General features: G+C 35.3%; 1 protein-coding gene across 1 annotated transcript in view; it reads right to left on the bottom strand.

Moving 5' to 3' along the window:
* DOK6 (docking protein 6) overlaps positions 1-12,486 on the bottom strand; it is a 253,364-nt gene that overhangs the window by 83,605 nt on the left and 157,273 nt on the right. Inside the window, exon 5 of the mRNA XM_037382000.1 lies at positions 5,916-6,105. Coding sequence (XP_037237897.1) covers positions 5,916-6,105 — 190 coding nt within the window. The remainder of the gene's footprint in view (positions 1-5,915; positions 6,106-12,486) is intronic.

Here is a 12,486-nt window from a genome sequence, read left to right as displayed (position 1 = left end):
TGTTTTTTTCAAATCAAAATTAGAGCTTTCACAGAAAAGTGGAATGGCTCAGGCATTCTGGCAGAAAATCTGTAGGTGTGATTATCATGGATAAATTTTCAAAACAGTGACTAAAAAGAGAAGAACATTTTATAAGTTAGAATAGAAATTTAGGATAAAGAAGCATGCATATAATGCCGCCTTCTCTCTGTCTGCCATATTCAGTTACACTGTGGACAATTTCATTGTTATGTGAGTTTTGGTCGAACTTGCTCTGACTTACCGATGCTAGAGCAGTTTGAGAGGAGCCTTGGCAGAGAGAAAATTCAGTGAGCATTTTACAAGTCACTTACAACAAGCCGTATCAGTTTCCGCTATTGAAAGAGTTCTTAGATTAGGTACCATGATCAAAACCAGAGTAAGAGTCCTGCAGATGAGTTAAACACACAACTTCTTTTTACGTAGGGTTTAAATGAATCAGATGACAAACACAGAACTTATTTCAGTTCAGGAATTTGGAAGAAGGCAATTTGAGAGTTGGGATGAAGTTGGAATGGAAAAAAAGTAGGAATGGAACTACAATTAAAACATATTACAGTATAACCTTGGCACTGCTAAATACAAGGAACTAAAACATATTCAGTGATAAAAATGCCACGTTTCCTAAAATTAGAGCTACGTGATTACTGAAAAAGCCAAGAGGAGGATACATACAAGAGATTTCTGTTTCTTTTTTGAAGTTATTTTCAGATTTTAGCAATACATACTGCCTGGGGAAAGAATGTGAGAAGTGAAGGGGCAGTGAGAAAACAGGTAAAACAAAACCACTGAAATTTCACATAATGGGTAATTAGGCTTTTTGCAAATATTGCAAAGATGTAAAGGAAGAAAAGGATCCTAACAAACTTAACTATTAAGTGTGGGGTGCTCAAAGCTCTGAGGTAACTTTTATGTGAAATGGTAGATCTATCTATTGCAGCCGCACCTGGGTGCTCGTATTACTGCTCAACTCAAAGTGACTTACAAATTCCATGACAAGTTTATGATCTATAATGTTACTAGAATGATTTATAATATGTGATTTATAATTCTATGATAAACTTAATCCACAATTTAGATGATCCACCAGCAGTCAGGAATTGAAGGCTTCTCTTCAGGGAGGTATAGACTTGAGCTGATATGTACATCAGTGTGTGAAGTCCAGAACAACTGTCTCATGAGGCGCACACACACATAAGGGGCCTCTCCCCATGTAAGGGAAAATGAGGATGTTTCCTGTAACTTGACTTTGTTAATTGACATACATTTCACATTGACACCAGAAACTATCAACGAGGACTGACAGACAAATGAAAAATTCCAATCAGATGTAGTGCCTGAAGGAAACACTGAACTTTCTGCTTCAGATAACCCTAGCATCTGCGTATCTACCTCTGAGAAAATTGTCAGTCCTGGGTTGCGTAAAGAAAAAAAAGCAAACCTGAGAAATTCTCATGTCACCACTCTGCAATGCTTGAGCTTAATATTTTCTCAACCAAAGAAACAGATTCCAGATCTTAAAAATGACAGGGAATACTACATTTCTTTATGTTTTCTCTGATGAGGAAAAAAAAATAAAGAAAAAATATTTTAGTGTGATTCAATGTGTGTCTCTGAATGCACAGTATGAATAAACTTGGAAAGACTTGAAACTGTTTAAATTTCAAAAACTTGTCTATAAAATAGAAGAAAATCTATTTCAGAAAAAGGAGAGTTTCATGGATTTGTGGCTCCTTGTGTTCTCAAAACTTCAAGAACAAACCTACTGCCTTGACCTCCCTACTCAGCAGAAACTTGCAGTATTTCACAAAGTTTGTCTGAGGCTTCCACAGCCCATCCCATCATTGTATTTTCTCACCATGTTTAACTTGACTTCAGCCAGACTGGTATTTTTGTTTGTTTGTTTGTTTGATACCTCTGGCCAGCACTTAATAGACTTGGCCAGACAGCTTCCATACATAGAAAATATTGTTTAATGTAAATGGCAGAATTGCAGTACAGCAAAAGAAAAAAACATTTAAAAAACAGTAAAGAGTCCATCTGTGTTTATTTCTCTCAGTGCCTCAATTCTGGATTCTTGAGTCTCCTTATACGCTCCTAACAATGTGCCTCAGCCAGCTTGTTTTGCTAAAAGGAATGCTTGGACAACTGCCTTTTGCAGTTTCCAGAGAGTGAATTTTAAATATTGCTTATGGCCTTTGTCATAGATTATTTCCTTTGCAACATCAGCAAAATGAATCCTGTAACTTTGGCAGGAGTCTGAAAACAGTGTCTTCACATCTGATGTTTTCTGGAATGTTTCTTGGATTGCATGTAATTTGCAATACCTTCATCTGGACAGTTGTGTGGGCAGTTGTGTAAGCAGCACACTTCCCATTTCAGGGACTTGAAATCAGAGACACTCAGGGACAAGTGCTCCCATACATGGAGCAGCGGTACCAAAAGCTTGAAGAGAAAAGTAAGTGCACTCATGCAGACTGAGTGCATTCTTAGGCACAGTGTCTCCAACATATCCAATACCCAAAATAATGAGAAAGAGGTGTCCAAACACATTATGCATGTCCATAAATTAAGGAAATCCTGTTGACTTATTGATGATTCAACATTAAAACTCCCTGAGCCAATCCAAATCTGTTCAGGTGGAAAACCTGGCTCTAGGAAAATTAAATGATAGGCTCCTACCTCAGGTGCTCTGAATTACTGTGGGATCCATTCACCGTGTTAGATGCACAGTATTAATCAGTACAAAACTATTGTAGTGCCTAATGGAGTTGTGAATTACTATTTTCTGATCGATGGATACTTTGCATGGGTTAACCCTAACCAGGTACTTTAAATAATGAAAATCTCTCCTTCCAGCATCAAAGCCACACAAAACTGTACTTCCCCCAAATCTCAGCAGAGTTTGGATAGGGAAGAACACGAATTAAGTAAACTACTGTGCAAGAAATATTAACTTTCATTGATTCACTGAATAATGAAAAATAAGGATGAGTCTAACTTCATAGGTAGTGCAAAGAGACATATTTACAAACTCCAGTTCAGTGCAAAACCAAACAGAATGATCTGACATTTGGAAAGAATTTGTGTTCATTATTCTCATATTTAAGATATCCTCCAAATCATATAGTTATTGCATTTCAATAGAGAAGTGAACAGTTTAGTTTTATACATCCAATTCCATATTCCATTTAAATGCAAAACAATATGTTTATTAAAAGATAAATGTACTTGTTTGAAAGCTTAATTTTAATCAATTTATCATAGTATCTCTTTGTGAATATCTGCATTTATTTTAATGGGAGAGATTTATTTACTCAAACAAAGTAATACCAGAACTGAGGATGGATAATAAATATATAAACCTGAGCTCTTAATGTTCATGCAAACCTCATACACATATACTGCATAGCTGCTAAAACTCAGTAAAAAATAAGAACCTATTTAAAAATATTTCTTTTAAAGCAATTGTCTACATTTAATATTTAAGCCTTAGGGAAAAAGTAAAGCAATGACAATTTTGCTGCGTAACATTGTCATAAAACATGGATGAGCACTTCATTTCTGATGACAGCATGCATCAGCAATTTACTGTACTAAGGCACTAACAGATCAAGGGACAAAGAAAATCATGTTTAGAAAAAATGAGAAAGATCCTGGTTAAAAAATAAAAAGTAAAAAAAAAATCAACAACAGATTTTAAAATAAGCATTAATCTTCAGATGTAATTGAAGACACTGACTTTTCTCTAGTCCTATTTTTTACTTCTACGTTTTTCTGCGAGTCTAAATCTAGTCTTTACACATTTCCAAATCAGACAGATAAAGCACTCCCAAGCAAGCAAAAGGGAGGAATCAGATCAAAGACAGTAAAGCATGATAGATAAAGGCAGAACTGGCTCATAATAATAAAACACAGCAAAACAATCCACTTTTTATCAGGTTGTATGGTCCATGGATTGTAGGGGAAGATGATAGTCAGGTACTAGTATGGAATTAAAATACTGTAGAAGGCTTAAAAAAGCAGAGATAAGGCTCAGACTTTTCTTGAATATATACAATCACTATACATAGCTTGTTAGTACTGTTGTACCATAGAGCAGTACAGAAAGCAACTATCTTGCCAAAAAAAAAAAAAAAAGAAAAAAAAAAAAAAAGAATCTCACTATGATATAGAATGACTTTTTTAATGATTAAAACATTATAGAGAATGAAACACCTATATTTTGAGACAGGTATAAGAAATCATCTTCAAATAATGAATCTGAATTAGTTTTAGCAGCTTAATTTTTGTTAATGACAATTTCAATTTCCAAAGATAGTTTCCTTCAGAATCAATTAAAAGTGGGTCTACTCACAGACAGATACACTAGTCTGAATAAGCAGCTCTTAGTAAGTCTTCAATCATTATCTTTTTATGCAAAAATAACCCTTCCCCTTTAATAAAATGTATGTTTGAAAATAAAAATTTAGCCAAAGAATCAGATGGGTGGGATATTCACAAAGAATGGGATAAAGGTAAATCCTAGTGGTTTTGTTTCTTTGCTTGCTTGCTTGCTTTTCTCCAGAACAATACGGTGAGTTTCAGGCATTTTTTAGTCATTTTACTTGCTTTCTGGTATTGTGTGGGTATGCTGCTTGAACTAGTTTCACATGAGGTAGCTTGAGGCCTAGGGGAAGGAATGATTTAGCAAATTATTCTTGCTAAAAGAGTATATCTGAATGAGCCCTACAGCTTAATCACTGAAATTAAATTGAAACATGGGTAAGCTGTTGCTAATTTTTAGTAAAACATTATTAAATAATAATAATAAAAAAGTATTGCTGTCTTCATGATTTTTAATAGTGAAGTCATCAGAGAAAAGTAACAGAGCACTACAATGTTCTGGTGACATCAGTCTGTATATACAAAGTTCTGAGTTAAGTGGTAACTCCTGTCTGTATGAAACTGCAGAATAATTTAGGTCATTAAGTTCTTAGGCTGTAGGATCCATTTGATCCATGCTTTTGTTTGTGATCGCCAACTCTACTTTTGTGAATATTAATGATATTGAATAAGCACACATCAAAATGCATATGAAGATTTTTACCAAGGCAATGTGGCTAACCCAAGAGTGTAGAGACCTGTAATTTCACAGATCGTTTCAGAAAATTCAGGCTCTGCATAAGGAAGTATAAAAAACTTAGAAAAGTCTAGAAGCATAAAATACAAGATGAAACATCACTAAAGACAGAGATGACTGCAGAATTATTTCTGCACAGAAACACAGAAAAAGCAATGGACCTAACGGTCCAATGAAATGCATTAAAAAGATATGAAAGGGAGACAAAACAGAGCTCCACGGACATTTAAAACTAATCTGAGGATGGAAATAGCAATGAGGATTAAAACTGCAGGCAGAAAAAAAGAGCTAGCCTTTTTATGGGTTCACAATGTTCTCTGTGCTTCTGCCTACAATTACATTCCAGTGTGGCAATCAGTCATCAGGAACACCCAAAAAGAGTAATATCTACTGTAGCGGAAGTTATTCCATTCATATTGTGTGATCAGCCTTTTCCATGATCCAGAATTAATGTCTTCTACATCAAAAGTACTCAAATTATAACACATTAGTGTTTAAGCACAGTGAGGCTCATAAACCTTAAGAATGACAATTCAACCACAGTTAAATAAAAGTCAGAGGAAGCTTAAGATCATTTTAAATATAAGATATATCAACACTTATTTTGAACACTGAGCTGAATAGATTGAAAAGTAACATTCAACAAACAGGTCTATGGAAAGGCCATGTATTCCATCTTTCTTTATAATGAGAGGCTAATCTAACTTATCAGGCTGCTTCTCAAAAATCACTGCTTATTTATTCTTCTTGCTGTTTCCTACTCCTTAGCTCTTACCTTCCAGACTCAAATGTGAACCATGTTGAGTCACGTCCATATCTCCTCAAAGAGCTCAGAGGCCACATGACCAGCTTGACCTTGGCATTGTGGATGTCCCAGAGATAGATGTTTTCATGTGTGATCTGCATTGTACATTCCCCATAGATATCTAAATTTGGTGTAGGCATAAGATAGACATTGAATCGTTCTGGAAAAAAACAAACAAACAAACAACACACAATAAGGCATCGCCAGTTAAAGAAAGATTTTATACTGAGGGAAAAAAAAGGAAATCAAGTCTTTAGTTACTGATGGTTCAGAAATCAAGGCCAAATTTCTGGCCTTGAATAGAGGTGAGGAGCCACTGATTTCGAAGAAGTCTTTCTAGTGTACATGAGAGGAGTAAGAGAATTGTCTTCATTTCATTTTCATTATAAATAATGCAGCAGACTGAAACATCTTTCACAGATGATCTGCAAAGTCCTCTGACATATGTCCCCAGCAAGTTAACTGAAGTCCTTTATCCTCACATTAAGGTCCATGACTTTGCAAATCAAAATTCGCAATGACTTGAACTCTGACAGACTCCTTTCTCAAAGAACAGAACTACAGGTATCCTGGCAAAACCGTTGCCTCTTAGAAAAACTGTCCTTGAAATTGCAAACCCAGGTTTACTTATCGAAGCTTGTTAATAATTGCGTTCAGTTTCTATTTATTTGCCAAAGTCATTATAATTTGTCAAATTAATAACAGTTTTAATCATTGGTTGCTTTCTTGAAAAATCTGATTCAACATGATATATTAGTATGGTCATGACATCAATTGCTGTCAGCTGCACTTCCACTGCAAAGTGCATTCATTGCAGTAAGAGGTCGAGGGCATTAACAATTTTCTGAAGTGCCTGAATTGCATGTGATATAATAAGCAAAGCAAAAGTTATCCTTAAAAAAACCACACCACTACCCCCCTCCCCCCCCCCCCCCCCCCCCAAAAAAAAAAAAAGCCACCACATGATATTAAACACCATTAATGCATACGGAAGGAAGTAAACCACAATAATACCAAGATAATTTTTTTAAAAATGGAATTTTCTTTGAAGAATAACTAATGCTTTTATGAATTGCTTCTACAAAGAATTAAACACTCAGTTTAATTTCAGGTCGTACAGTTGGAAGTGTTAGCCTGTATTTTAACTTCAAGGCACTGAAATCTTAGGGCTTAATAGCATAACATGGGAGAATGGAGCTGATCTGCAACTTCCTCTAACAATTCTATTTCATTTTTGATATAGGATAGAAAAGCAAAATGTCAATGCTACTGCACTGGAGGGTGTTGACAAAAAAAGGTAAGAATGATTTTTAGTATGAGCATGAGCAATGCTCGTCCAATAATCAGTACTAGGAAAATGTACTTTAAAGGGACCTCTGACAGGAAAACTGTCACAAATCACTTGATGAACGAATGACAGCTTGGTGTGGAACATTTATTCCAGCATTTGCTCTGAATTTTCTCATGGTGTCCTCATAAAAATTAGGAAAGAATTTAAAGTAATCAGAAGAGGAATAAAGTGAGAGAAATTTATTGTAGCAGTCAAAATTAGATGCAGCTTCTCATTGTGTTTGACATCCAATATCGCAGATATTATGTTTCCATTTTTTTGACATTTTATATAGAGAGACTTTTTTGACAAATAAGTGAAAATATTGCAGATAAGTGAGTTCATATAAAACATGTTAGAAGTGTGTATGTGAGTATGCATGTGTGTGTCAATAAAATAACAAAAGTTTGGCTGAGGAATTAACAGAAGCAGGGAACTGCTGGGTGAGCAGTAAGAATTGCTGCCCTGGATAGATAAAAGTAAACTTGTCATCCTCAATGTTATTCTGCATTGGTCAGTTTAATTTTTTCCTATTAATGACTCCCTAATTGATTCATTCAGACTCAAAGCCATTCAACCTCTTCTCCCAGGCTGTAGTTCTCATTAATCACACTAACAGGAGTTAGCCCTAAAAGTCTGATTTTATGACTACGGTCCCAAGTGTGAAAGTCTAAATGTTTTGTAGAAGACTTCTGATACTCAGCACAAATTGATTAGCAGGTGCTGCTGAGTTCACGGCAAAGAATTTCCCCTACCCCTCAGAGGAGTGCATTGGGCACAGGTCTAACCCAACGCCTGCCCAAGTAAATGGAAGGACTCGCACATGAGTCTGGCTCAATGCCTGCAGTGGGAAGGGAATGGTGGAGAACAAGGTAACACACTTTGTGATAGAATTATATTTTTATACAATAATTTTTCAGTACCCATATGTCATTGTGATGGTCATGCAATAATGCCTAGGACCTGTACAAGTGTGTTTTTATCATATATTAGACTCCAGTTTTGCATTATTACGTTGTTATTTATTGCTATCTACCTCCTCTGAAAGAAAGATGCAGGTGACTGACGTATCAGCCGTTTCTCTTTTACATTAAATGAAATCACACAACGTGTCTATGAAGGAATAAGGCTACTACATGAGAATGGAAATCTTTTCCTTTACCTGTCTTCACTGACAAAGTGCCTCAGACAGCAGAGAAATCTGAAAGGTACAATTATTTTCTGAAGTAAACATTAAACTGTGGTGTTGAAGGCACAGAGTATTTCAACTTGGTTTATAAGTTACCAGGATCCTCATGAAATGTTCGACTTCTCTGAAGTGTTTGAGGATATTATTGCATGAAGGGTATTCAGGACATACATTATTCTCAAACTGTCAGGACACATTTGCTGACTTTGCATGGGAGATCAGTGTCTAAGGTGAGGTGTCATGGATTATAGAAAGTATGTTTGATTAAACTGAACATCAGCTGCAGGGCAAAATGTAGCACCCTTGGACCTTACTCAAATGGCAAGAAACGCAAATGTACAAAAGTATGTGCTGGAGAAGACTGAGGATGGATATATTTGCTTTTGAAACAAAGCCTAATACTTTTGAGTAGTGGGAAACTGAAGACATGGAAAGGTGTAGATACTCTGAAATAATTTTAGAAATTAAAACACAGGTCCAAGTTTTCCATTTCATAAAATATTTGAACAGGTATCTAGGTATCTAGGTAATGGTAACACAATCATTCAATTTTTAGTGGCAAGTTTTGTCCTTAAACTTACTCAGGCAAGAACAAACATTCATAAGCTAGATTTGGGAGTCCCAGCTGAATTCTGCCACCAGATCTTTTGAATCATATCGAATAGGACATTTAACTTCTCTGTGGGTCAGACACCATCTGCGTATGAGTGCAATGAGGTACTAACAGTTCATTGGGTTGTAAGATTAAGTAAATAGAAGTTAATAAGAGACTCAGAAGATAGGGAGATGGATGAAACCAGATCAAGTAGATGTTATCCTGTTGGACAGGACAAGGCTGAGACTGAGGAGGTGCCGTTCCTCAGGATTCAGCATCACTACCCTCCTCCCTCTTCTAAAATTGGTGAGAGCGAAGTTCAGGGAGTCGGACAGTCAGGATGAGAAAAAAATACTATTATATTGCTACACTTACTATTCCGCTCTTTTCAATGTAACTTCTCTTTCCCATTTCCTTGAATAAGCAGACCAATGCTTCATCATACACTTTGTGCATGTAAAGGTGTTTAGCATTTGGGCTTTGGCAAGAATATGACCTTTAATAATGTTTTCCAGTGCACAGGATCATAAGTCTTTGTTAAAATGAGCATACTGGCTGAGACGGAGACTTGGCAGCAACTCCAAAATGCTCTCAACCTTTCACCCTAAAATCCAGGGGTACTAGGGAAACAAAATGACTGTGAGGCCCAGTGATCCTGGTTCTGCCATTTTATCAATGGATTCCTTTGCCTAAATCATCCCAGCTGGAAAACTGAGCAGATGACATTGTAGTCTTGTAATCCAGATGACTTGTGAGAACTCCCTCTATGAAACTTCTGCTGCTGACCGTCTGTTGCTAATTTTCAGGTGAAAAGAGAGCTTTAAGTCTTGAAGACATAGTATTTTGTATTTTCTCTTCTGCTTTACTCAGTGAGGAAGCAGGACTCCAGAATTAATGTTATCACTTTGCTTATAATTATTCTGCTTTGTTTCTGTTAAAAAAGGTATGGAAATGTTTATTAATGTCTCACTGAAAATATAAAAGCTACTATAAAAATAAAATATTAAATTTTTTTCTCTGATAAGTAGTAAGGTAGAGAAGAATATGAAATCTCACTGGATTAATGAGCTATTAAAACTGTAAACACCTTTCTTTTCTGAATAAACCTGGCTATGTTTTTGTTTTTTTTTTTTTGTGTGTGTGTTTTTTTTTTAAACCAAAGTATAAAAATGGATTAAGGATAACGTAAGATGAACAAAACCCATGCAAAATACTTTAATGTAGTAAACCACAGAGATTCTACAACCCCCCAAAAATGCCCTAAAACAAGTCCGCTCTGTGAATGTAGTTACAAAGTCTTTATGCTTTGCTTATAGCTTGTAATCTCCATATGTAGCATAAAGAAATAACTCATAATCCTCTTCTGAGGATTCAAGGACGTTGTTCACTATGAAAAGCTACATTTTTACTAACAGAAGTTAATGAGTTTCTTGCAATTAGAAACCAGGAAGCAAGGCTGCTGTACTGTGGAATGTTTCTAAATAAAAAAGGAAAGTAAAACAGATGTTATGACAAAGAGGAAAACTTCACAAAGGAAGTAATTTTACGAGATAGAAATTTACATATTAGGAAGGAGTAAAAGTAAAATAAAATAATTATCTTTCAAACTTTTCCAGACTACTAAAATCAAAACTAGTTTCATAATGCATAGGAAAAAATTAAAAAGCCAAAGCACCAGTAACACATAATGGAAATATATCATATTGACATCACAGGCATGACACCTAACAATAGATGAGGTACAGCAGCAAAAGATGAATCAGGTCTTTTCTTTAGTTTAAAAATTTGCATTTTTACATTTGGCTATTTTCTTCACTGTTTACATCAGATTTACAAGTGAAGCTAATAGAATATGATTTAGTACCAGTATTCGGCTACTTTAGTGTTATTTAATATTCAAAATAGATAGGAATAGAGTCTTCACCAACAAAGCACCTGCTCTTGAAGAGTGGATTTACTAACACTGTCTACATGTAATGTTTTTTTAACCAATACTGTCTTGAATATTCTGGCTTCTTTTACACAGTAAACATTGTCACTGTATATTGCTCATTTGGATGACTTCTTTCTAATGAATTCCTTTTATAAAGAATGAAAATGGGGTGACACATCGGAAACAAGGATATTTTGGAAAAAAAAAATCATGAGTATGGACAAATTCTAGCCATAAAAACAGCCAGGCAGGTAAAAATGTTTAAAAAAATAGATTTGTTTTTGTTGTTAATTTTTTGGAGTGTATTACAACTGCTTCCAAATGCATTGAGAGCTGGAAAGGAAGTTTCCAATTCTTCCAAATGAAGAATCTACATTCATGATTTCTTCCCCTAGTAGCAGCTTGAGAAACCTGAGGAATATGAATAAGGAGTAAGTATCACAGGATATTTCTTATAACACTACTTGTCAATGGTGTAATCAGATCCAACTGAGTCCAGATTTTCATTCCTGGAGTTATAAGTGTGTATTATTATTTGTCTTACCATGAATATATAGCTCCATTGCCATTATACAAAACTTGTTATCTGATTAGGATCATGTATTCTTTACTAATTTTGATTTAATACTGTATTTTAATTCTTTATCAAATAATCTAAATGGACATTCATAAACAGTAACAGACTGGTGTGAAAAAAAAAAATTAAACGGAAACAGGCTTGCTGCTACAGGGTTGAGGAACACAAATCACTTAAATTTGCAGGAGAGAGACGAAAAAAATGGTTGAAGAGTAACAGAAGCTTCATTTCAAATCTCATTTTTATTGGAATCTGTGTATCATTGCAAATTAAGCAGCCATAGTTGTGAGCCTTAAATGTAAAAAGAAAACCACTTAAGGGTCATTTTCCACAGCAGAGTTTACACAGCAAGACTGGCAGCAACACTTCTTGAAAGTAGTAACACAGATAAATCCAGTGAGAAGCTTTCTGTTAATGATGTGCTTTGCAGAAGAATTGCTTAGGTATCTTCTCTGTTCCTCCTACAAGACACAATAGCTAGAGGTCTCTGCTATAAGCACTGCTATAGTTACGGTCTTTTATCTAACACCACAGCAGAACTGTTTGGTGCTGGAGGGTCAAGCAACAGTGCAACTATAATAAAATAGACCTCACTAGCACTTAAAAGAACACTTCTTTCAGATCACTGCACTATTATAAATTTTTATCCTCATAGGACAGAAATGCCTTATGTTTGTATGGCCTTTTAGACATGACATTTGGACACCAAACTGCAATTTTGACAGCCTTTGAAACAGTTTTGCAAGCCATATTATTGCATTCATGTCACAGAGAATCTAGTGTCTTGCCTTCTGAAATTAAAAGCTCATAGGAGAACTAAAAGACTGAGAGTGGGAGGATAAACAGGCTCAGCTATAACAAAAAGAAACATTAGAAAAGTCACAGAATTTCCTTGTCAAATATTTTCTGAAATGTGT

The sequence above is a fragment of the Falco rusticolus genome, chromosome 3, assembly GCF_015220075.1.
Source record: "Falco rusticolus isolate bFalRus1 chromosome 3, bFalRus1.pri, whole genome shotgun sequence".
NCBI classification, from domain to species: Eukaryota; Metazoa; Chordata; class Aves; order Falconiformes; family Falconidae; genus Falco; species Falco rusticolus.
The sequence above is the reverse complement of the archived record's forward strand: the minus strand, read 5'-3'. Positions and strand labels throughout refer to the sequence as shown.